A 26,594-nucleotide genomic window follows, 5' to 3' on the forward strand; every position below is an offset into this window, starting at 1 on the left:
ATTTAATGGCATTTCAGGGGTGGTAAGTAATGTGGCACTTTTGTTTTGTAACATTTCTGCAGATGCCCTGGGTCCAAAGTATTCATCCTGGGAGCTGATATTCTTCTCAAAGCCAGTCTTGCCAGCCAGCCATATTAGGTGTCAGGCCCCGGTATGTGACTGCCATTGGAAAAAATAAAATAAAACAAAATAAAATAAAATAAAATAAAATAATAAAATAAAATAAAATTAAAATAAAATAAAATAAAATAAAATAAAATAAAATAAAATAAAATAAAATAAAATAAAATAAAATAAAATAAAATAAAATAAAATAAAATAAAATAAAATAAAATAAAATAAAATAAAATAAAAATAAAGAGCAACTTTCAAATGTCCACAAGAAGCCAGGAAGCCCCAGAAATGTGTCAGAAAATCAATCTCTTCCAACAAAGGGGCTTTAAGGGTGTGTAGGTTTTTATAAGCACCTGGGAAAATGTTCTTGAGAAAAGGACAATAGAGGGGCAGTGAGGGGCACTGTGAAAAAAAAATCACGTATTTCTACCGTTTGTCAGTGGCTGCTCACAGACATGTTTGAGATAACATCAGCTCCTTGGCTTACAGACTCCAGGAAAGTGTTAGCACAGCTGATGTGTGGGAGGCAACATGTGGATGTCAAAAAAAAACCACAAGTTTTTGCATCTATGTGATGTAGAAATGCCTCCTTAACATGTGAATCTCAGGCAGGGTACATGTCTACATGTCCTTCAAGCTGAGGGAGGGGAGATCCCAGCTTGTTGTGCCCATATTACACTTCTCATGACAATAAAAGCCAGTTTTTAAATGCCGCACCCATCATTTTCCCATTGCCTATTTCTAATCTCAAATCTATTAATTTATAATGGGGTAAGACAGCAGCAGTGCTAGTGCAAAATTCCCCGTTAGCTCTGAAGGGCACGTCTGAGGCCAGGCTGTGAGTGAGGTGAGGCTGAGGCTTTCTTCGTCCCCCAGGATGGTGTTTGCAGGCAGCTGTAGCCGGGACTAGCAAACCGAATAAAGCAGCAATAACAACCCACGTTCCTTTCTGGCGAAATGAAGATTTCAATAACCTGCGTCACAAACGGCAATAATAAGCAGTCCCTTTTGGTTTGAAATGTTAGGAGTAAACGTGCCAGGGATAGGAATAAGTCTTCAGAGCGATCATTTAGATGAAGGAGGCTTGTGCCGAGCTGGGTGAGGGAGCTGCGTGTTCCTTCTAAGCTGAGGAAGCAGAAAGGCAAATGGTGTTTTGACTGTTTCCAGGCAAATGGGTCTGCTTCAGTCCATTTTAGTGTGTGTAAATCAGTGTGCACACAGCTGAGCTTGACCCTGAGTCAGCAAATGTGGGAGCACTCGCTCACCACATGACAAAAATCATATCATGGCATCAAAAAGGGAGGGGAAAAAAAAAGAAAAAAAAAAAGGAAAAAAAAAGAGAAAAAAAAAAGAGAAGGAGGCCCAAACCCTCCAATCTCGCAGGCTCAGCGAGTTAGTGTTTGGCATGTTAGTGACGCCACCAGCAACAGGAAAGCCGCTTTCTCTTGCCGTGGGTTTATTGAGAAGATTATTAAAACCTTTTCATTGAAAAATATTTGGCAGAGACTTCTGAATAAGTTGTGGGGACGTTTTTGCCTGCATCCACTTCCAACGGAGCAAGAAGCATTTGAGGGGGGAAAGAAACAAACAAAACTCCACTGACTGTCCTCATGGCTGCCAAAAAGGGTCTTGAACGAGCGTGCCTTGTGAGCGAGAGAGACACCAAGAAGTACTCCTTAGCCCTAGACAGGTAACACAGCTCTGTGCTTCCTTCTCTGCCATTGCTTTGTCTTTGCAAGCAACATGAGATCGCTGACCTACAGATGAGCTGCCAAAGCTGAAGTACGGGGAGTTTCACAGTGTATACAGGGAACATCTTTCACTACTTCCCAAATGTTTTGTCTGATATTTTTTCCCTTTCAAACTTTCTTAGTAGATGTTAGATACATTTACTAGACAGCAGCCTGATATATCTGCATCTGTGATGGATTGAACTAATCTGCTGCTGAAGCAAGTGTCTCCTGATACCCATTTTATAAGCTTAGTAGATTTATTGTAGGATGCAGAACCTCATGGATTATGCTGCAATTTTAGGCTGAATTATAATAGTGCTATTGACACCATGTTTGATTCAAGGCTCTTTCATGCCTGAATGTCTAAATAATCTATCTGATGTGAAAGAAAAGTGATATTGCAAAGGACTTGATCTTTCAAAGCTTTACTTATGTGAATAGTCTATTAGGCTTGAAGCTGATGTGCCAGAGGTCCAATGAGTAAATGTTTGCTTGAGTGAAGAAAGACCCTCTGAAAACATATGATGTGTTGTAGCTTGACTTCAAAAATGAGTATAAATGTCTATCACAAAATAGTTTTACAGCTGAACTTATTTTCATTCTTCCTCTTGACTCAGACCAGCAAGTATTTTCAAAAGAAAATAGCTGCTCAGTTACAGCTTAGCACCTCTTGACATTTCCATTATCTCATTGGTTTTCAGGTTATTTATTGCTTGGCTCCCTTAAAAAGCGTAGGACAGAAACTTGGCATAAACACTGTCAGTTCTAATGGAAATCTGTCTCCCCATGTTCCTATACTGGGGTCACTGCCATCGTATTTTAGTCATTTCAATGTCTGGATTATTATTTAAATATTATTACATGGCTCCATAAATATACATGGCACTGTCCAAGAGGACTTTTGTGGTAATATTTATATTTTTAAAAGATGTCACATGATTCTGCAATTCATTTTCGTTACTGAAGAATCTCAGAGCCTTTTTGATAATTTGCAGTGGTGTGGGCACAGCTCCAGTGGTTGAAGTCCTTTGGCCCCTTTGTCCCTCTGGACACACGGACATCTCTCGACAAAGCCTTTATATGGTGCAGGGAAGGGTGCCCTAAGACAGGGCTTGTTGTTAGGACAAGGATGTCATACAAGTACCTGACATTTGTGTTGCACCTCTTCTTGGCCTTTTTTTTTGTTTTTGTTTTTGTTTTTGTTTTTGTCAGGTTAAGTATTATTAACAGAAAGATCTAATTACTCATTCACAGACATTATCATCAACACATTCCAGGATCCTCTTGGGTTGCTTATGCCCTGCTGTGTTGTTCCTCCAGAAGATACCGGGGCAGGTGAAATCCCCCTTAACCAGGGGCTGTGAACATGAAGTCGCCCTATCTGCCTGTAGAGGGCCTCATCTGCTTGGTCTTCATGGCCTGGTGGCTTGCAACAGACACCCAATATAATGTCACCTGTCCCTGCCCTCCCTTTAATCCTGACCCATAAACTTTCATCAGCCCCTCATCCATCCCTGGGGACTCCATCTAGTCATAGACACAGAGGGCAACCCTCCCTCCTCATCTCCCGTGCCTGTCCTTCCTAAAGGGCCTGTATCCTTCCATTGCAGCCCTCCAGTCACGGGAGACATCCCACTATGTCTCTGTGACCCCAGCAAGGTCATAGCCCTGCAGCTGTATGCACATCTCTAACTCATCTTGTTTATTCCCCATACTGCACTCTTTGGTGTGCAAGCACTTAATAGACACATGCCAGCATGTTGGGTTTTGGGGGGATTTAACCATAATGGTGCCTTCTACGAACCTCCTTACCTACACGAAAGTGCTGGTGACCACATTTAACCCTCATTTTCTTGATTTTGTGTTCCATCCCTACCAAGTCACCCCATGCCTCTGTTCAGCAGCCCTGTCCATCACTCTCTCACAGGGCTGATGGTTACCATTTCCCTCCCCCGTCATTATTCCAGAAATGGGGAGGGAGAGCCACAGCCTCCCGTCTCCCTCCTCCTGGGAAGATTTGGCTGCACAGGGGAAGCCCTCACAGCCCAGTGGCATAGAGGACACATCCAGCCCACCCCAGGGAGCTGGCGTGGCGGTGGGGAGGCAGCGTGCTGTGCTCGGGCTTGCACAGACCAGCTGCGGGCACAGCTTCAGGTGTCTTAAGCCGATCAGTAGCAATAAGCTCATTTTAGCCTTTGGTATAAATTACCACATTTTTCCATTCCCTGTGTGTAGGCTTAATGAGCAGCTCCAATGCTTTCAACAGAATCTATTTTGCACACAGATTGCTTCTTTCTTTGCCAGCCCCCAGCCTCTTTCTTTTTAATAAATGCCATTATTACAATACACGGGGAACAAAACTGTTTTTATCTCAATCATATGAGTAGGAAGTCTGAATACAGGCCCCATTCCCTGCACACAGGCGGTGCGGGAGAGTGTTTTGCACATGCCAAGCCTGTCAGTAGTCACTAGCGGGTTTGGATGCATTGAGGCTTCCCCTGCCAAACTTGAAATTCTTAAAAGGGGCCTGGATTTAGCTGAGCTCCCTGAAAATCAGGTCAGTCATAGGCTTACAGAATAATTCAGGTTGGAAGGGACCTCAGCAGGTCTCTGGGCTGACTCCCTGCTCAAAGCAAGGTCAGCCCAGAGATCACACAGGGTTGCTCAGGGCTTTATCCAGTCTAGTCTTGAAAATATCTCCCAGGATATAGATTGCACAACCTCTCTGGAGAATCTGCTCCAATACTGAATCATCCTCACAGTCTTCTTTTCTTTTTTTTTTCTTTTTTTTTCTTTTCTTTCTTTCCTTATATTCAGTCTAGACCCTTCTTGTTTCACTTTATGATCATTGTCCTCATCCTTCCTACATGCACATTAATAAAACCCCATCTTCTCAATAACATCCTAAAAATTTTGGTAGGCTGTTTCTGGGTTCCCCTGAAGCCAACTTTTCTCTAGGCTTGACAAGTCCTGTTCCCCCAGCGCAAGTGCTCCAGTCCTCATCTGTCCTGGTGGCCCCCTGCTAATCCCATGCTAGTTTGTTGATCATTCCTGCACTGGGAGCTCCAAAACTGTACACAGTATTCTAGCTGTGGTCTCAAAAGTCTGTTCCAAGTGCATTGATCCTTGCTGAATTTCACGGGGTTTCTGTCATCCCAGCTGCACCCCTGGGTTGGAGTCATCTGCCAACTTGATCGGGGTGCACTCCAACCTCCTCTTCCAGGTCATGGATAAAGATATTAAACAGGACTGGTCCCAGGATAAGTGAGAGGCTCCACTTTTCACTAGTCTTCCAGAAGGATATGAACCATAGTTTTACAAGTGTCTGAAGCTGAGCACTCAGAACCTCCTGCCTTATTCAAAAAGTGTCTGTAAGTCAAATCATATTAGACTTGCATCACCTCTCTTTAAATTAGGTCCATGATAGTTTTTTATTGTTTTGAAACAATCAATGGTGGTGGTGTGGGAGGATAAATTCTTCAGAGTGTTAATCATTTGATATGTTGGTTATCTATCAGGTGATCTACATAATCACTTATAAAAGCCCAGGAAATATCTTGACCAAATTCCTGAAGTTTCCATGAATTCGGTTTCCTGAACAGGCCAGGTTATTTCTTGCTGGCAATAGATCAATGTAACATTGACCAGAAATATTCAATATGCCACCTCATAAACCAGTGGATTTGCATCAGATTGTACCAGCTACGCTGTGAGCTAGATATTGGCTTGATGTAGCACAGATTTATGATTACTTTCTTTATATATCATTACAGTGGGATTTTGAGTACCATCATACAACTGAAACCCGAAGTTTCTTGTTTCAAGGTTTATGTTTTTATTTTACTGTAACTGAAATGAAAAGACCAGCATATACAGAGGCAAATGGACTCGAAGTTTTAATCACCTTTAGTCTAAAGCATAGAGTTAAAGTGGCAAAACTGCCCCTACATTTACTTCTTCTGTTGAAGGTATGTGGTGGAAATAAAGTTTTGCAGCTCTCTGCTAAATCACCCTGACATCCCACATTACTGCTAAGGGCCTATGACTTACAGAAGAACTGACTGTTACCAACTCCAGCCCAGCTGCTTAACAGTAAGTTTTTGAGACAAGAGACAAGAAAAATTGCAGTGCTGAAGGCAGGAAAGATATATAAATATATTAGAGCATGTCTTCATGCATAACTTTTTAACATTAAATTAACTGGTAGTTATTCCTGTCTATCAGTGAAGCCTTAGGCTTGTACTTGATTCTTATCTGTTGGGCTCATATCACGAGGCAAAAAGTTTGAAGAGTGCTTGGGAAATGATTTCTTCAGGTGGAGATTGATTTTCTATTAGAGATGTGTAGGAAATATTTTCTTCTTTTTCTGTCTTCCTGCAGGTGATATGAAAACACTTACGGGACCAAAGAGCCCTCATCAAATAATGGCTTTCCACTACTCCTGATACCTTGTGAAAGCCAATGATGAGGAAAACTTTAAGTGCTTCTTGTGACTTCTGAAAGGTTTTTTGTTGTGGGCCCTGTGGTTATGTCTCCCTCATACTGGCTTGCCAGCTGACACCAAGACCAAGCAGTATCTCGGAGAACTCAGCAAAACCCATCCAATTGTTTTTGGCCTCATGTTAGGTGATTATGAAGACCTTGTAGAAAGGACTGTGTCTGCCTAACACTGCCATACACCATCTCCATAGTACAGTGATGCCCACTTCATGTCAGAAAGAAAATTAGAGCCAAGATAGTAAGAGCTATGAAACAGAAATTAATTAACTCCGTCTCAGAAAATTGATGGTGGAAGGTTTATAACAATGATACATAAAACCATGATTGATATGATGAAGGTAAACAGGGAGTGGTCATTCATTATTTCTAACTGCACAAGAACTAATTATAATATAAGGCAGACAGCTTAAGGATGCATTATTTTTACACAAATCATAATTAAACTGTGGAACTCACCAATTTTTAATCAGCCAGGTTCACAGAATCACAGAATTGCAGAATGGTTGAGGTTGGAAGGCACCCCTAGAGGCCATCTGGTCCAACCCATGCTCAAGAAGGGACGCCCAGAGCAGGGTGCCCAGGGCCACATCCAGGTGGCTTTTGAAGACCTCCAAGGATGGAGACACCAAAACCTCTTGGGGCAACCTGTGCCAGTGCTCAGCCACCCACACAAAGTAAGCCACCCACAGTAAAGTGCTCCCTGATGTTCAGGTGGAACCTACTGTGTTCCAGTTTGTGCCCATTGCCTCTCGTCCTGGCCCCAAGGACCACTGAAAAGAGCCTGGCTCTGTCCTCTTTGCACCCTTCCTTCAGGTACTGATAGACACTGATGAGATCTCCCTGAGCCTCCTCTTTTCCAGGCTGAACAGTCCCAGCTCTCAGACACTCCTTGTAGGAGAGGTGCTTCAATCCCTTTATCATCCTGGTGGCCCTCTGCTGGGCTCTTTCCAGCACTTCCATGTCTCTGTTGTACTGGGACCCCCAGAACTGGACACAGTGCTACAGGTGCAGCATTACCAGTATTGAGCAGAGGGGAACGATCACCTCTCTTGACCTGCTGGTAACACTTTGCCTAATGCAGCCAACTAAACCATTAGCCTTCTTAGTAGAAAGGGCACACTGAAGACTCATGTTCAGCTGGGTGTCTACCAGGACTCTAGCTCCTTTTCTGCAGTGCTGCCTTCCAGCTTGGTGGCCCCCAGCATACAGTGGTGGCTGGAGTTTTTGAGTTTTGTACAGAAAAAAAAAAAAAAAAAAAGTAAAGGGCTGTTAAACACAAGCTGTGGTTCAGCCAGCTCCCAGTACTGCCCCAGACTGCCATACTGCCAGGTTTGTGCAGCCTGGAAGAAGGGACCAGGGAGGCACCCTCTGGACATGTTCCTTCCTTGTACTTTGTCCTTGTGTATTCCGTCATGCTCACAATGGAGGCTGGATACTACAAGCACCTTTGCTCTGAGTACAAGTGTTGTCATGCTGTTATGCAGAAGGAAATTTATTCAAAATAGATTCATGCATACATGGCCAAACCCTCAAAATGAGACTAAATAAAATAACCATCAGAACAATTACCATCTAGTAGATATCTAAATGTATGCAAGTACGTATTTGCCTTTGTTTTGTGTCCAAAATACCACGTAAGGAAAAGAAGTATCTGGAGGGCCAGGCTGTAAAAAGGTATTAAATGACTTGGAAATGTTCAAGTTTGGTACATCAGTTGAAATCAGAGTGGTATCAGCATAAGGGATGTGACTTTGGCTTAGATAATTTTTTCTCCAAAGGCACTTTCATATCATTTCAGGCACCAAAAATTACTCCTTTCCCTTGGGAAGGAGATGCTTTCCTGTGGGAAGTGCATTGACTCCACATTTTGCTCTTTTCACTGTGGTCTCATAATGGTCTAGGAGGACGGCAATTATTCCCATCAGCCTGTAGATCAAGGCACCCAACAGATCAAGTGAAAACAAAAAAAAGGAAGTTGCAATAAAAAACTCTTGCTAATGATCTGTGTGGAATCTGCAATATGTATTAGTATTTTCTCCTTCCCCCCTTCCAGGCATGACTCAGTAAGTGCCTTTCTCTGATGTTTCCCCTGACTGTCTTTTTTAAAGGAAAGAGAATTTGAAATGGAGAAAAGATTATTTTTTAATCTGGGACTCTTCTTGTGGTGTGCTGGTGAAGAGATCTGATGCTCAAAGGCTACATCTTGCTCTAACACACTCAGGAGGGTTTTATAGTTTGACAGAGATGATCTTTGCACCTTAAGCTTTTGATTCACACATTTATAAAACTGTATCTTGGATTCTTCTAATTAGTGGCAGGCTGCTTTTGGAATAATAATAATAAAAAAAAAAGGTAGCACACAGGAGCTGGCAGGAGCCTTCCTGACTCATGGGGCTGGATGCTGCTCTCTGAGTTCAAAGGGAGCAGCAAATGCTCGCCACCTCTGACAACCGGGCTGCTTTTATTCAGGCACCCCTTAGATAGAAAAGTGTGACATTTGTGGGTTTATGCTGTCTCTGTTTGCTTCTGCATCTGTTCAATGAAATCTGTGGACAGTGCTTTCCTACCCCTTGACAGTACTCTAAGGTTTTGTTTGCTGATGAAGAGACTTGAAGATTAAAAAAGGGAGGGAGGTCAGAAAATGACCCATTTTGTTAGCAGCAAGGAAAGGGTTTGGTGGCTCAGAAATCAGCAGGGGTAATTTTGGCATCCCTGCCCTGACAGGCTGTTGAGCGGATCATGACTCATGTCGTTAAGATGATTTTAACATTCAGTGCCAGCTGATGAAAATTGAGTTAAAGGGAAATTAATTTTACATGCAAACTGCAGAGCATTGGAAGTTAACTCCAGAGAGGGATCATGAGAAAGAAAAACTCGCATGCCCCGATCTCCAGGGGAAAGTGAGAAAACTAAGTATTTTATTCAGCCATCTGGAAGGAATCAGTTTGTGGTACCTTCCGAGTCTAATTCATCAGCAAAACATTGTGTGCAAGTGACACAGTGCACACGAGGAGCCTGATGGATGTAAAACTCAAGCATTGGAGAAGGACTAGCTGCAGGCACCCAGCCTGCCAGATGGGCAGCCCATTCCCCAGGCAGCTCAGCTCCCGTTTATTTGTCGTTGAGAGGAAAATAAGGAAAAACATGGACAAAGGGACTAGGAAAACTCAGCGTCTCCAGGCATCGGTCACTGCTCTTTCTTGCAAGCTCTATGGAGGCACATAAGGGGAATCAGTTGCCTCCGCTGAGCAAACAGAGACCACATGGTGACCTGGCTGGGAACAAGCTGACTCAGGGGAACAAGCTGAACCCTTGGAACATCTCAAAAATATTTACAAACCCAAATCCGTGCTGATTATCTACAGTTGCAGGGCTCGGCTGCCAAGGATGTGGAGAAAATGCTGGTGAACAGGCGGGGCAGCTCTTCTTCCACCAGGACCTCCGAGGAGGTGATGAACCCAGTGACTGTCACCCATGGGTGGGTGAGGGCTGCGGGGTGCCCTGGTGGGACTCGGACCCACTGAGCAGCTGCAGCCCACCCCAGCTGCCCAAAAAGCCAGTTGGAAAAGCTTGTGACTTCAGGGCAGCTTTTCTTTCCCTCGACATTGACCACAGCTGATTGGCAGCATGATATCTTTCCAGCAAATCATACAAGATTTTAGGCATCTTGACACTTCCCTAAACAGTGCAGAAACACCACAGAAAGCCACTAAGATGCTTGCACTTCCTCAGAGCACAGCTTTCCTTCGTGCATAGATGAAACAACTCTTGGCCCAAAGGAAAGTCCTCACTACCCCAAAATGGGGAGAAGTCATTACAGGGGGGCAGTGAAACCCAGCCTTTTGTCACGCCCCCGTGCTGATTTCGGACTGAAACAGCAGAGCAGTGGAGTTTGCTGCACTCCTGGACAGGCTCGCAGACCACTACCTTGCACGCATGGACCACGAATAGCTGTAACGTGATTGTATGAACGTTACAAATGTGCATCTGGGCAGAATTCCCCTTTGCACACCACAGTGCACTCCCATGCGCCTTGGTAGGTGGCAGGATGTGTTTTGCCATGGGGGTATTACAGGAGGAGCAGCTGCAGCTACAAATGGTGTAGCTGGAGTGGCATACTGGTTTTCAGCTGGGCTTTTTTTCTTTTCTTTTTTTTTTTCTTCCCATTTGGGCTCTTCTTGGTTGGGAGATACGGAGGAGGGACCTTCCTTGCTAACCAAACCACCTTGGAGCCTCACAGAATAAACTGGGTAGACTTTGGGCTGCTCTAGTGAAAGCACCAGGTGCAATGGTCATCCAGGAGCTCCCGCATTTGCAATGCAGTGTAACTCCATGTCCCTTGTCTCCCATCCCATATTTCTCAGGCAGAAATGATGAGAAGGACAGCACTGAAATTCCGTGACAGATCCGATTTAGCTGGGAAATCACCTTGGGTGATACTCAAAGACCCACTTCTGCTGGACTTGTCTCCTTTTTATGAAATCAGTGGCACAAAGAGGTCAGCATACTTTGGAGAACTGATTTTTTTATTATTATTATTTTTTAAATGCCTTTGAAACTTTTGGGCTAACATTTCCCATGTTCAGGCTCTGCTGGAACAGTGATAATCTTTGTACTTAAGTGGAAATTTGAGGTGAAACAGTTCTGCATGCAGAGAGAGTAGAGAAATATCTTTAATCAATTATATTTGCAAAACGTAAGAATTTTTATTTTTAAATTGTCTTCCTGACAAAGCTGTTGGGAATAGAAAACTGAAAATTCCCACAGAATTATCTCCAAGCTACGCCAAGCTTGGTTAGTGTTTGCCTGAGGTATGACTTTTTGAAAACCTCATGCTGTGCAGTCCGAGTCCTTTCATTTCTGTAACCTTTATAATTATGTGCACAATATACACAGCCTAAGAAAGTCACCCTGTGCTCCATAAACTGGTAAATGATGTAGGAGTGCCCAAAGAGCTGGGAAACACAGCCAGAGAAGTCATTTCATGTGCAGCTCCCTCTCACAGAGTCCTGCTTGCGTGAGCAAGCCTCTCCTATGAACTGCTGTTCCCAATCCTGCTTTTATCCTACAGAAGCATTAATTACAAACTTTCTGGGGCTGCAGGGCTAGATGCTCAAATAACCAGGGTTTTTCTTTTTTTAACCTTCTGTTCCTTTCAATCCCAAAGGATGAGCTGGCATCAGAAGAATTTAAATGACGAGAGGCAGCAGCAGGGAGCAGGAGATGCTGAAGCTAATCCAGCGTATCACTGTCACGGCTACTCGCGGGCCTATGAGAACAGGAAAAGGGAGCAGCATCAAGCCCGGAGGAAGCTCTGTGCTGCATCAGTAATTTGCATCTTCTTCATGGTTGCTGAGATTACAGGGGAGTATGTTTGCTCAAAGGGAGCTCACTTTTGTGCCCAGCGCAGCTGTATTCCTGCCCTTCTGCACCCTCTCTGCCTGCAGTGACCCCCATTGCATAGAGATGAACACACCTGGGATAAAATAACCCCCTTTTGTCCTTTTAAAATAACATTTTTTCCCTAGTGAAATTAACATATTTTCATATATTAATTTAAGGATTGCATCTGGGTAGGAATAGGAGGGTCGGTTAATGGCCTGTTCTCCCAGGTACTTAAGCTCAGCTAAAAGTGGCTACCATGTCTTAGCATCATGTCATAAATGGGTTTTTAATAACTTGAGTTAGTTTTTTTTGGAAAAGATTAAAGGACTTTTCATGCTTATCCAGGCCAATGAGCCTTCAGTGCTGGTGAAGGCAGCTAGCAGCAGGATCTGATATTAAATTCAAAAGTCTTTACAAAATCCAGGGAAATCCGGGGCCAGACTCACCATCTGCTTTTCTTCAGTTAAGTCAATGTATTTATAACAGGGCACGTTTATCTTTTAAATTGGCCTGCTGGTATGTCTCTGGATCAATGGAAGATTATTCCCCTGTCTAATTAGCTTCCAATTCTGGACCTATCCTACAACATCCAACATAGGTTTTTGGCTCCCTCCTAGAACATTAGCTTTCATTTTGTCTCACTGATCTGCTCTCTGCATGGCTTCTGTGATATCTATACCTACCTGATAATTCCTGGCTCTTTAATTTCCCCTTCTCTGAGATGAGGTAAGGTAAGAAATGAGGAATCCCACAGGCTTTAGCCACGTGTACCCCAGGGAATGTAGGAAAAATCAGAGAGGAAGGTCTCTGAAACCCATGGTTTCCCAGAATCAGAGTCTCTGGAGCCCCGTGAAGATGCAATAGAAAGGCTTTTTTTTCCCCACAGGTGAGAATTGGAGGCAGTGAAGGAGTCACTGAATTTCTGCCTTCATTCCTGGCTGCCAAACCCAGTCAGATTTTCTCCAACTCTTCCCTCCCACAGGTTTCATCTGCATAAAGCCCACTTGTTTGTAGGGCACGTGCATTTTGCCCATGCAAATTGGTGCAAGCCACTAATCTCCATGCAGTAATTGCCAGTGCCAGTAGTAAAGCATTATTAACAAAACCATGTAATCAGTAGGCCTAAGTTTGGTGAATGCGGCAGAGCTAGAGGATAATTGGAAGGACAGATGATATGTTAACTAAATGTTTCATTTTGCTTAATGAATCATACAGCTTTTTTGCAGTGACAGCTTAAGTAACAGCCTTGAAGACCATTTTGCTTCAGACCATTAAACTTTGACAAACCAGTTATTAACAGCAGTTACAGGCAGCAGTCTATGGAGATTTTTGTAATTATGAACCACACATTTAATTTTTTTAATCATCAGGCTAGACAGCATGTGCCTGATGATTGACCAGTGAGTGACTGACATTTTCTACTGCTTTGTGGTATACAAAGCTATAAACAGCCATCGCGAGTGATAGTAATCATAAAGGCCACTTGTTGGGAGTATTGATACAAAGCAGTAAAAGCCTGTAACTATTACACAAGCTTTACTCTTGAAAGTAAAGAACGTGCAACCCCTCCTACCACTCTTAAGGACAAACAGCTTCTGTAGGCATTATTATGGTAAACAGAAGAAAAAGAGATGCATCACTCTCAAATATATTGAAAAGTTGTGTTTCACTGAATACCTAGATCTTTTCTGTGATTTTTTCTTTTTTCTCTAACCATCTGTGCTGGCCCTCACTACTCTCCCAAAAGGGGCACTGTTTGCTGAGCCTGATGCACCAACTGTCTCAGAAAGATAATTTTCTCTCCTTCTAATGCAGACCCATCACAATCTCCAGAGATCTGGAGATATCAGTCAAGCCAATGGCACCCTATATACAGTCCTGATATAAGTGTTTACCAAGGATTTTCAGTGGCTAATGACCCAATGTGGATTTCAAAGTACTTTATTTCTTTTTGGAAAGAGAGACAAACCTAGCATGTTTCATCATAATGAAAAGAAGCATAAAGACCTGACCAGGTTGCTAAGATAAACAGACTGAGATCTCAGAAATTCACCCACAGCATCAGCTATGTCACAATAAATAAAGTAATCATTTGCCAACATTTTTCAAAGACAGCAGGCTAGAAGCAAGCTTTTGTAAGGCTGTCTCAAAGAACATGGAAATACAGTATCAAAAATGCAATTGGGCTTTGCAGACAGCTTGTGCTCTACATATTTTTTTGCTGAAAGATAGCTGAAGCCTTGGCTGTTAACATCTGTACACTGACATACAGTGCTTCCCTCTGCTATGTGAAATTGTTTTCTACTTGGGAAAGAGTTGCCCTGCAAACAGTGGAAGTCTAGGAGCTGTGTCATGATCAAAAAGTAAATGTGCCTTTACATCTGCTCATGTCTTGGGAAATCCCCATTCTGTTGAATTTTGCATTTTACTGCGAGGAATGAGATGCTCCAGAATTTTGCAGTCTTGCCTGCTCCCTTTTGGGAAGAGAATTTCAGGCAGCTGTCAATGGGACCTATAGGGAGGTAACAAAATAAAAACAAAGCAAACAGACAAAAAAAGCTGCTTATATGTGTGATATGCATTCCTGTGTGGTGACAAACCACACAATATTAGGTATTCTAACCTAAAATTTTAATATGGGAGGAAATCAGACAGGTAGTGCATCGTGCTGGCGTGAAGACTTTCCATCTCTGAGGAAACAAGAGTTGTGTCTACATGTCCCTTTGGCAGTGGTATATTGCCAAAGGTTTTGAACGAGGCATTTTTGATTTTATGATGTTTTTCAGGATTCATTGATTTTCATGTGGGTTGTGGTCAGGAGAAACAGGTGAGCTGAAACTAATTAAATGACTGAAGAAGGGTGGAAGGATACTGCCAAATGCAGAAACTAGATGCTTTGGGTCTATTATTTCACATTTCCATTTTCCTACATTTCCACTGCGATGAACAGACTCCCCTGCTATAACGAGTTGGCAGGACAGCTTCCTGCCTGTGATCCTTGTCTTCCCTTGCAGCCTCCAGCAGCTGGGGTTGGTTTAAAGCAATCTTCAGTTTCTTTGGATTTGCCTGTAGCCCTGAGACATGGTTAGAAGAACTTGGCAAAATAGTATTTGGCTTACTGGGTAAAAGAAATGTGGTTTCAGACAGCCTATTTTTTTTTTCCCCCAGAATTCACGTAAAACCAAAACCCCCAAAGTAAAATGACATACAGCCACATTTTTGAGCTCTAACAGCAAAATTAAATCATGCATTACAGATACAAAATGATAGATTAGTCCTGCAAACAGAACATTTTTCTCTATGCCCTCACCAAGATGCCCAGTTGTTTATCACAACTCTTCTATTGGAACCTTTCCTTTTACTCCTATTTTAATGTTGCCTGTGACAAACAGTCTGGCATCCAGCCATCTAAAACTCAGGAAGAAAGTGCACCTTTTCCTCTTACAAATAGTGAATTAATTCCATAGGCTAAGGCTCTGAGTTTTTTTACAGACATAAAATATCACCAATGTGAAGACATAGTGGGAGGATACAGGAAATGTGATGCCCAAGACTGGTTTTCACCAAGAAACATATTAAAGTTGTCATAGTAAAATAGCCCAATGGTAATATAAACACAGCACTTATGAATCACAGCTCTTATCCTTAGGACACTCTCAATTATGTATCTAGGACAAAGAAAACCATCATATTTCTTTTTATTAATTCATGCCTTTCACTGAATGAATGTGGTACAAAATGAAGCAATCTATGCAGAGTTTTGAGTCATGTGCATGAACACTGAAAACTAAATGTTTCTTCTGATGTGTAGCAAATCAGGTCTCAAGTTTGATCTAGTTGACTCAAACTTCTGACCGGGGCCATGATACGGACACACTTTTCACACAGGTGGGCAGATTGCTGGGAGCCTGGCGGTGATCACCGACGCAGCACACATCCTGGTGGACTTGACAAGCTTCCTCATCAGCCTCGTCTCGCTCTGGCTTGCCTCCAAACCTCCCACCAAGCAGTTAACTTTCGGGTGGCACCGAGCAGGTAGGAAATGTGCCACAGTGTGAACATGTGAAATGGGAAAGGGAAGTCATCATAGCAAGGAACTGGAAAATGTGCTAATGTCCAACAAGGTCTGAAGAAATTGAAAGATAGTGTGCTAAAATTCTCAAAGCCCCCAGGACACATCACAAAAGTAGCAAGCCAATGAGCTTCAAAGAAGTAAAGAGCCCATTTATGCTTCCCTACAAATGTGTCTTCCGGTTCATTATTTTGTATAGTTTTGGGTTGGTGCTAGCTTTGTCTGAGATAACAGTAGGTTACCTTAGTGACTTGAGAGTGAGCAGGACTGAATACTCAATCTACTATAAAGCTAGTTTCTATAATAGCCGAAATAGCCATAAAAGTGAGTGTTTACTCCATTTATTAAATGGTAACAAAAAGCACTAACTTATTTAGAAAAGACAATGTTAGATTTATATAAAAGTGACAGTAATATATACTGTTTTCTAAATCATCTCTACCTCCATTGTTTTTATTCAGTTGGAAGCATGGGTAGGTTTTGAACATTCTCCGTCCTAAACTAACATTGACATATTTATGGATGACACCTAATATCAGAAGCCTGATAATCAAACGCAAGGCAAGTGCAGTTTTACAAAATATAAGGTATCAGCAAAATATTAACTATGGGAAATGAAATAAAAAAATCTGGGGTTGTAATTTTGTTCAAAATTTGGACACATAAATATAAATACTTACAAACAGGTGAGCACATGTAAGCACAGTGATCAAGTTTCTGATATGTTCAGAAGAGATTTAGGTTCAATTCAGCTGCTTAAACATAGAGATCTAGTGGTACCTGAACATTCCTAGGCTGTCTGAGACTTTTGCACAGTAATAGCAACTGTGACATGGGATTAACAAGAAACTGCACAGGATGCCAAAAATAAGACCAAGGCACCTCAAATGTGACCAGACACTTATGGTTAGGAAATGGGAATGTGTTGTCAATCAGTCAGTGGAGCAGGGATCTTGGTAAATTACCATTCATTTTACATAAACTAAATAGCTAGACCTCAAGACAGTTATTTGAACACTGACACCTGGTGTCATGTGAGAAGTCTTTGTATTCTTCAGCTGTTATTCCAAAAGGAAATGGATCTCCACAGGGCCTTTGTCATACCTGACAGTCCCAAGTGGGAGTCTTAGGCACCTAGCACACAACTACATGTAGATGTTTTAATTTGCATGCCTCAGTCTTTAAATGAATCCCATGTGGGTGTCTTGTGCCTTAATTTAGTTGCTCACATGGAAGTGATTAGTGCTGTTTGAAATGCCGTAATGTGTCCCGTAGATCTCCAATGCCCATCAAGAATGCTATCGGTCATCTATATATTTTGTGTCAAGCCATACATGGAGGTGTTGGTATATCTAAAATGGCTCTAGACACCTACACACCTGAACTGAGGACTAGGATGGTGAATGCTTCAAGGATGTTCAGTATGACACTCCAGAAGCAGCTTCTGACTCAGGATGTCTGCAAGGAAAGGTTGCTTGTAGCTGCAGATCTTACATGAGAAGAAATGCCATGCGGACATATGTCCAGTTCTGAGCCCCCCAGTACAAGAGAGACACAGACATGCTGGAAAGAGTCCAACAGAGGGGTACCAAGATGATGAAGGAACTGGAGCACCTCTCCTACAAGGAGTGTCTGAGAGCTGGGACTGCTCAGCCTGGAGAAGAGGAGGTTCGGGGGGATCTCATCAGTGTCTACCAATACCTGAAGGGAGGGTGCAAAGAGGATGAAGCCAGGCTCTTTTCAGTGGTGCTTGGGGGCAGGACAAGAGGCAATGGGCACAAACTAGAACACAGTAGGTTCCCTATGAACATCAGGAAGCACTTCTGTACTGTGCAGGTGACCAAACACTGGTACAGGTTGCCCAGAGAGGTTGTGGAACCTCCTCCTTGGAGATCTTCAAAAGCCACCTGGAAGTGGTCCAGGGCACCCTGCTCTGAGCATCCCCGCTTGAGCTGGGGTTGGACCAGATGGATCCCAGGGGTCCCTTCCTACCTCAACCATTCTGTGATCCTGTGATACTCATCCTGTCTTTATATTGTTCCCTAAATACATTCTACCAACACTATGAAATGGGCTGCTGGATGAGATGGAGTTTTAGTGTGAGTGAAGTGTAGCTGGTATTATGTTGCCAACACACATCTAAATTATGCAGCTTTAGCAAAGTACTACTTACCATCCGTAATAATTCTTTGTGTTTGTACTCTCTTAGCCTTGGAGGAAAGGAAAGTGAGAGACTTTTCTCTTAATGACAGGGAGGTGGCAGACGGGTTCAGCCATCTCATGGAACTTCACCCTCAGTCTGTGTGAGATTGTTCAGGTTTCTGTCATTGCAATGCGGAACCTCAAAACCTATCATTTACTTTATTGTCTTTTTATCCTGGTGGCAATGAGAGATCTGCATCAAATGTCAGTGGCTATTTAATCCATTCTGTGATAATTATCCTGTTGCCTATTTCCCCAGCTTTATTTCCAGTTTAACATGCAGGTGGGTGCCTTAGGGAGCTGAGAGCGGTCAGACAGGTGGCAGAGTCACAGTGTGCTGACCGTTGAAGTCTTACAGCCTTCTGCAACACTGGAAGCTGCATTTTACTGCTTCTCTCAGACTGCTAGCTTGGCTTTGTCATGCAAAACTGTGTATGACAGGGCTCAGATTTAGCGGGAGCCACCTGAATATCTCCTGTCATCTAAGCCAGGCAGCAAAATAAGTCAAGACAGTGGTTCAACACAATCCTTAGGGTGAGCAGCTGCTTTCAGCAGCTTGGTTAGAAACACAGTATTGAATGAGATTGATGTCTGAGCCAGACCTTCTTCCAGGGAGAAGAGGTCTCTGAAGTTTCATTTTCTTTCTCTCTCTTACGGTCCGAAGTTTCTCAAGCAATCCCAGCACTGTATGCTGTGCTCTGGTAGTGTTAGCAGTTCAGAAGAAATTTAAATGAGAACATTTTTAAGTAAAACACTTTGTACTATCGAACTGGTCTGTAAGATTAACTAAGGTTTTGCTAGGATGCTACATACAAAAATAATGTGTATTTTCACCTGTGTAGGTAAAGATGACTTCTAACACTTTCAGTGGTGGAGTACATGCACACGTGCACACAGACATTCATGCAGGTGTTCACAAAAGCTGTTGGTTCCTTCACAGCTATCAGCACTTTCCTCTGGGCCAAGTTTGCAGGGTTTCATTCTGTAATTACAGAAAATGTAAACACCAGATATGTTTGATTCTAGTTTTCTCTATGCACTTTTAAGCAAAACTAGGTTTCCCCATCAGTGCAGCTTAATTCATTATTTGTCAGTTTTAGACAAAATGATTATTTTTAGAAGCATCTGTAGTCTGGACTGCTGCAAAATTTGTTACCATCATGAAAATATATTCAAAATCACAAGCTGAGTTTCAGTTGCTTTCATGAATTGATAGTGGAGGTCTGTAAATTTTCACTCTACTGTGAATTTTCATTTTCCTTGCGGTTGTGTCTGTTGTGTTTGTAAAGTGACACATTTACCCATTGAAGACACATGGCAATTACTAGTCCCACAACCTATTAAAAATGTTCTGCACGTACATACAAACATCCCCAGACCTTGCCTATGGCAGTGCAATAAAAGGTGGCCTTGGGGACAATGGATTTATTTGAGCCCCGCTCAGAGCCAATAGAGACAAAATTGAATTTTGTTGCCCCAGGGACAAAATAACTTCTTTTGTCCTTAGCATTACTGGTGGCATTTGGCAGGACAGGTCTCAGGGGACAGAAAAGTGAGGTTTTGCTGGCAGGGCCTTGTCGGGAGCTCTCACTGACTTTCTGAATTGTGAAATGAAGAGAGGTAGGCAAAAATAAGGGTGGATGTTGGAGGGTGATTATATCTTCCAGTAGGTTTGAGTGAGCCTTGTTTTCCTCCTTCCCTCCCACCTTTATTCTTGTGGCCAAGATAATCTCACTGGGGGAGGTGGGCTGGTTCCTGGGGCCCTCACACCGTATTAGCTGAGGCAGGCATGTATGCCAGATTTCTCCAAATGCTCCATGATCTCAACAATGGAAGGGGGACAAAAGAAGCATGGCCAGCGTGTCAAGGGAGGTGACTCTCCCTCTCTGCTCTTGTGAGACCCCACCTGGAGCACTGCGTTCAGCTCAGGGGTCCCCAGCACAAGAGGGACATGGAAGTATTAGAATGAGTCCAGAGGAGGCCCACAAGAATGATTAAAGGGCTGGAGCACCTCTCCTATGAAGACAGGCTGAGGGAGCTGGGGTTGTTCAGCCTGGAGAAGAGAAGGCTCTGGGGAGACCTTACAGCAGCCTTCTAGTACCTAAAGGGGGCCTACAAGGGAGGGTCTCCTTGGCAAGGACTATAGTGATAGGATGGGGAATAATGGTTTTAAACTAAAAAATGGTAGATTTATATTAGATATTCAGAAGCGATTCTTGGTGGTGAGGCAGTGGAACAGGTTTCCACAATGAAGCTGTGGCTGCCCCATCCCTGGAGGTGCTCAAGGCCAAGCTGGATGGGGCTTTGGGCAACCTGGGCTGGTGGGAGGTGTCCCTGCCCTTGGCAAGGGGGTTGGATTTAAATGATCTTGAAGGTCCTTCCAACCCAAACCATTCTGTGATTCTAAGGACGAGGTAGAACAACGTTAGGCCACCATGTGCATAGAGCTACTCTGGGCAGTCACTGGATTTGCCAATGACCAGAAAGGGTTTTGACGTTTTGACACATTCTTTGTGAGCACCAAAGCTGCCTACACACAAAGAGTAACACTTCTGACTATAAAACTTGCCAACTTGGAATCATTAGCACAAATTCATTAAAATTTCTTGTGTTTCTCTAATGATTCCTGCTAAACTTAGATTTCTTTAATTCCTAGAGATTCTGGGAGCTTTGATGTCTATGGTAATCATTTGGATGGTGACTGGTGTGTTGACGTATTTGGCTAGCATGAGGCTCCTACATCCTGATTATGATATCGATGCTACAGTGATGCTAATTACCTCTGCTTGTGCCATGCTCGCCAACATCCTGTAAGTTACCTTATTTTCCTCCCCAAATGACTTTTTAACCTTGAATCTGCTGGTGTATTTCAATAAAAGATGATGGAGAAATCTCAAAAATATAAAGTGTTTATGAGTTTCATGAGAATATGGAGTGGGGTAACTGCTTCTCACAGAAGGCTGTAGTTGCTGTTCTCCTTCCTGGTAGCTGCCAGATGGGGAGGGGTAATTATGAATGCACAAACTCTACAAAAATATTAATCTCCATCTCACATTTTATTAGACATACAAAAATTCAAGAACTCTGTAGAAAATCAGGCCTCATTAATTCCCCTTTTCTCAGACATCCTTGTTTGTATGCAAAACACTGGAACACCTAGGAATTATCTGCTTAGCCACTCTATTTTTATCCAACGTGTCTGATTTTACTGTTCAGCATTCAGAAGCAAGATGGGCAATGACGTGTGTGATATCACTGCTTTCAAAGACACAATAACCTCACAGTTTTACATCTCTTGCAGGCTAAGCCTGATTCTGCACCAGACTGGACACAGGCACAGCCATGGGGCACAAGCCAGAGAAACCTTGTCGGCCCCTCCAGAAAAGCCAGCTCTGAGAAATGCCAGCCTGCGGGCAGCCTTCGTGCATGCCATTGGGGATCTATTCCAGAGTATTAGTGTGCTAATTAGTGCCCTTATCATCTTCTTTAAGGTTAGTTTTATTAGTTCACAAGCTTTCCTTGCAATTAAGGATAACAATTATTTTCACAGCATCATGACGCTAGGTATTATGCAAAAATTTTCTCTGTTTTAATGATATAGTTTGTAATTTAGTCAAGAACAATTATGCTAATTCTTGGGAATTTAAAAGACTATTGAGGGAATCGCACTTGCTTTTTGTTGTTTAAACTGCAAGAAGGATAATTTTATTTCTGCCCCCTTCTTCACCAATAGTACCTTCACCCCCTGTTCTAACCATCCTTGACTGGCAAAGGAGGTTGGCGTTGATTCTGTACTAGATGAATGGAATATATTATGCAATGGAATTATTCTTTGAGATTAACTAATAATGAAATCAACAAAGTGATGTCTTTGTTTTTTTTTTTTTTTTTAGCCAGAATACAAAATAGCTGATCCAATCTGCACATTTGTGTTTTCCATCTTTGTTTTGGCAACCACCATCACCATTTTAAAGGATATTTTGATTGTATTAATGGAAGGTAGGACCTGATTCCAGAATCAATAGTTATATTGTTCTTTCTCTGTGTCTCTCCATAACACTTACATTTGCTGACAAAAGTATAATAGCACACTTCTGTATTATTTTCCAAAATTCTCATAACTGTGATCATACTTTAATCCTAATTGCAATTTTAATCAAAACTGTTTTCTACCATTGCACCAGAAGATTTATACACATTTCAGTGTTGTAAAAATCTGTGTACAGGTGTTTTGCTAACGAACATCCAAAATTTTGTATTGCCATAGCTAAGTTGTTGTTGTTTGCCATAACATTACTTTTTATCACCCCCTTTAGCATATGAGATGTCTACTCACTTTGTTCATTGTGTAATTCCTTTACCCATGTGAAATACAACTTCTTGCCAAAAAGACCAAAGAAAAGAAAAAGGCTGTGCTTTGAACTGTATCTGTGAAATAGGATGAGTGCAAGAGACAGAAGTTTAAAAGATTTTAGTTACGCCAGTCCAGAAAAGCAAGGCAGTGGAGCTTTCCAGTCACGTCCGAGCACAAGGAAATAGACAATTCCCAGCACATCAGCATGAAGGCAGCAAGAAGAACTAGGCTCAGTAATATTTAATCCTGCCAGCTATGGGCCTGAACATTTGATTTGCAAGGCCAAATGACTTGAGCAGTCATAGATGCATACTTTTGCCTCCCTTACACTAAATAATATAATGCAACCTCTTTCTCAGCTATGAAGACTTAGGCTTAAGGGGAAAAGCAGCTGTAACAACACAGCTTTTGAACAGATACGAGTTACTCATTGTGACTATCTGCATGACTATTTACTTTTCTCTTTCATTTTGTCCCTGTTTCTGCTTCAAGAAAGGAAATTTCCAATATTATTTTCCAGTAAAGCTTAATTCTAGGGTTGTTCTACTTTCAGTTATCGAGAGAGTGTAATATGTTTGTGCAGAAGTGGACCTGGACAGAAGGCAACAGCTAGTTGTGTCTTGGCTGCTGGCAAATCAGAAGGTCTCTTGATTACAGAAAAAATTGAACTAGCAAGGAGGCCTGGCAGCCCCTGATGCACGTGGATCTCCTTCTCAGAGCAGTGATTGCCAGCTTCTGTAAGCAGTGCTCACATGCAAAAATTGGCAATGCTCTGCTCCCCTCTGCAACAGGCCCTTTCATGTTGTCTTCTGGGGAGGTCTCTGAAGCCAGTCTCCTACATCCTAAGAAGCATATTTCTGCCCAGAATTTTCTAAAGAGGACTTGGAGCTGGTACTGACAGTGGCTCATTATCAGTTATGGTATGAAAGACCCAATTAACCAATACTGTACTTATCATGATTATACCTCATAATTGGTGGTATTAAAAATATTTTTTCAATGTACTGATCCAAGTGAAGCATGACAAGCATAGCTGTTCAAGTAGGCACAGAGCTGCACTTCCAAATTCCCACGTCTCACGCCAGGAAAGACCCATAATTAAGTTCTTTGGGCAAATTTGAATTGAACTCTGAATTTCATATATGAAGTAACCCTATCACAAGTGTCCTTACTCTGAGTGAGGGTAATCATCATCATTATCACCTTTTGTACAAAAGCTCATCTAGGAAAACAGTCACTGATCTACTAATTAACTAGACCTGTAGTCTAATCTTCTCTCTTCTAAGACTTCTGGGGCAAGCCATTTTAATCTTTGTTTGTCTTTCCATCTGTGTTGAACAGATGATTCTCTATCATATATGGAGGACAGAATCCCTCACAGGTGCTCAGGTGATGCCATAAAATATGAACTTACAAAAGACATTGGTGCTAATATAAACCATGATCTGGCTAAACAGCTCACCTCCCTGTGCAAACTGGACCCTTAGAGTGTCTCCTAACATATGCACAAGTCTCACTCCATGGAGAAGTATAAAACAAAGAATAGGATTAAATTTCACAGTGAACTCTGAAATAGACAGGTTTCCCATGGTGTAGAATATTTTTATAAAATGGTATATCTAACTGAATAAAGGTTCATAATGTATTTTCCTCTAATGATTACAATTTTTCTCTCTTCAAAATGTGTGGTTTTTTTTTTCCCCAATTTCTCCTTCTAAGGAACAGCAAAAGGACTTACTTATGATGCAATAAAAGCAAGAATTTTAGCAGTCGAGAAAGTGGAGTCTGTTCACAACCTTCATCTTTGGTCTCTGACAATGAATCAAACTATTCTATCTGCTCATGTTGCCACAGGTCAGTACATTTCTGTAAATATGGGGTAAGTATTCAGCAGCTGCCTGGCAAAGGTCAGTTACTTCTGATAGGGATACAACTGATGGTATAGGCGGTGCTTGTTAAAATAAATGTCATCATTCTGCTGGAAAAAAAAAATAATCAGAAAATAGAAAAACAAAAGCTTTCAAATCTTCCTCCCAGAAATCTTGCCAAAACAACAAGTACCTGTACTTAGCCAAAAAAACCTGAAAACTGCAGAGACTGTGGAACAAGGAATTAAACTACAGGATATTTTAAACAAATTAAAAGAATTAGACTCGGACTGGATTTTTCTCACAATATCAAATAGATTTTGGAGTTGTTTTGTCATACGTGAAAACTGTTGATTGCTATAACAAAAACTTATAGGGCAAATCTGCATTCCTGATGCCTCTTCTGCTGCAAAATAATCTTTAAAACATAGCTTGGAGCATGGAGGTGACTCCAGGACAACAGTTTATCTTTAAAATTATTTTTAATGTCCTTATCCCTGTTGACAAATTGTCCACAACCCGAATCAGATTTCTTGTTTGCTTTTTGTAACTTATACGTGTGATGGTTTATGTAAGGCAAACACTTCACCTGTGTTTGGCCATGAGACGTTTCATAGGCAAAATCCCCCATGGAGTCCCACCTTCCCACAAGGAGTAGGTCTGTCAGTAACCCAAATCACCTGGCACTGTTTCTGCTCCCTGACTGGATGAACTAATCTTTATTAAGTAATCTTGCTTTCTTCTAGAGCTTATCTTCTGCCAAACTGAATTTCTTTCATGATTAAACATTGCTCAGTTCTTGCCAAAATCCCATACTCTGACCGTACTTGAATGAACAAACTTTTGCTGATATGCAAGCTCCTGAAAGGAGGATAAAAAGGACAAGGGACACTTCTCAAAACCATCTTCTTTGTAGAAGTGCCAGACTGTTTGTGAATAGTTTCTATCAGTAACCACTTCTCTTCGACTACTACTATTACACTATAAGCAGTTTGATTATTTTCTGCTTGCTCTCTATAGCAGACACAGAAGACAGCCAGAAGATTTTGAAAGACATCACCCAAGCCCTGTTTGAGCACTACAGCTTCCACTCCATCACCATTCAGATTGAATCAGGAGAGGATCAGAAACAAGACTGTGTCTTCTGCCAGGAGCCCAGGGATTAAAGGAAGCAGTATGCTATGCAAAGTAATGACCACTTCTCTTACAGGTCATTGGAGACTGTATGTGCTGGTTGTATGCAATTGATTAACAACAAATGGTAATTAACTGAACTAAAAAGCCCTGCCACTAAAAACAGTGCATGTACCTGTGTTTGTTGGTACTATCTACCAGGAGAGAACATGTTTTATGTCCATCCATCAGCTAGATTACCTGTCCATCAGTGCTTACCTTCAATTACAAGAGAAAGGCTCTAAATTATTCTTCGCTGTAGTGACAGACTGGCACCAAAGCAACACTTAAGAGTCCCTGTTTGTAATCACAGGTAACAGAAAACTAATCAACCTTCAAATTACAAACAGGCTAATTATCACAAAATGTAATGAAATGTAAATTTGCTGTTAGCAAAGCTTACCACGGTTATTCAGGATAAGGAAGAACATTTAAGCTAACATGAGGGATGAAGAGATCTGGGAAAGAACAGTATGGTGATATGTGCTTTCTTACCTTCTGGTGGACACTCGTCCTCCTGAATATTAGTGAATTATGAGATGTGTACCATATTCTGCAGTATGGATCATAAGGGAATCCATTCCATTCCCAGTTGGCAAAGAGTTCTTCATTTCACAGCTAGCCCTATTCATTTCTCAGCTAGCCCTCAGCCAATCTCTTTCCTACCAGACATGGGCAGTATTCTCCACTACCAAACAACCCATAACTCCTGTCTCACTGCACCATGACAATCTGTAGCGGATTCTTGGAAGTCCTTGTCACAAGGTTCTGCTTGGTTGTGACACTAAAAAATACCAAGTGCTCCTAGAAAATGGAAATGTAATTAGGACAAGGAAAGACGTCATGAACATAAAGTTTAAAGCCCATAGTCTGCAGAGTGCTACCCAGTAATGCTGCATCCCTGATGTTATATCAGATAACTAAATAAGCCTTTGGAATATTTCAAAGCTATTTACTGAACTGGGAAGGGACGTGCCTCTCCTTTGGGCAGTGTCAAATTCCCAAATTTCCTGAAAATGGGAGGGGGAAACCTTCCTCTTCTACATATCTGACAACGGTTTCTGCAGAACTGGAAACAAGAGTCAGGACTTGCTGCAGTGCCTCTACTTTTGTTCAACCTACCGACTTAAACTTTCACCTGTTAGAAAAAACAGTGGCTGCACTTGAAAATGCATACTCAAATTCTTCTTCAT

General features: G+C 42.0%; 1 protein-coding gene across 1 annotated transcript; it reads left to right on the top strand.

The window, feature by feature from the left end:
* Positions 1 to 303: 303 nt before the first annotated feature.
* SLC30A8 (solute carrier family 30 member 8) lies at positions 304 to 26,347 on the top strand. Its single transcript, XM_013191761.3, has 8 exons — positions 304 to 1,804; positions 11,515 to 11,719; positions 15,629 to 15,767; positions 20,663 to 20,816; positions 21,308 to 21,497; positions 21,900 to 22,005; positions 24,080 to 24,214; positions 25,249 to 26,347. The coding sequence occupies exons 1-8, from the start codon at positions 1,725 to 1,727 to the stop codon at positions 25,392 to 25,394; spliced, it is 1,155 nt and encodes a 384-aa protein (XP_013047215.3). The 5' UTR covers positions 304 to 1,724; the 3' UTR covers positions 25,395 to 26,347.
* Positions 26,348 to 26,594: the final 247 nt, after the last annotated feature.

The sequence above is a fragment of the Anser cygnoides genome, chromosome 2 (genome assembly GCF_040182565.1).
Source record: "Anser cygnoides isolate HZ-2024a breed goose chromosome 2, Taihu_goose_T2T_genome, whole genome shotgun sequence".
Taxonomy (NCBI): Eukaryota; Metazoa; Chordata; class Aves; order Anseriformes; family Anatidae; genus Anser; species Anser cygnoides.

Coding starts and splice junctions, on each gene's coding strand:
- SLC30A8 (XM_013191761.3), top strand. CDS start 1,725: ATGGCTGCCAAAAAGGGTCTTGAACGAGCGTGCCTTGTGAGCGAGAGA. Junction 11,720..15,628: donor CTGAGATTACAGGGGAGTAT/GTTTGCTCAAAG, acceptor ACAGGTGGGCAG/ATTGCTGGGAGCCTGGCGGT. Junction 21,498..21,899: donor CCCTTATCATCTTCTTTAAG/GTTAGTTTTATT, acceptor TTTTTTTTTTAG/CCAGAATACAAAATAGCTGA.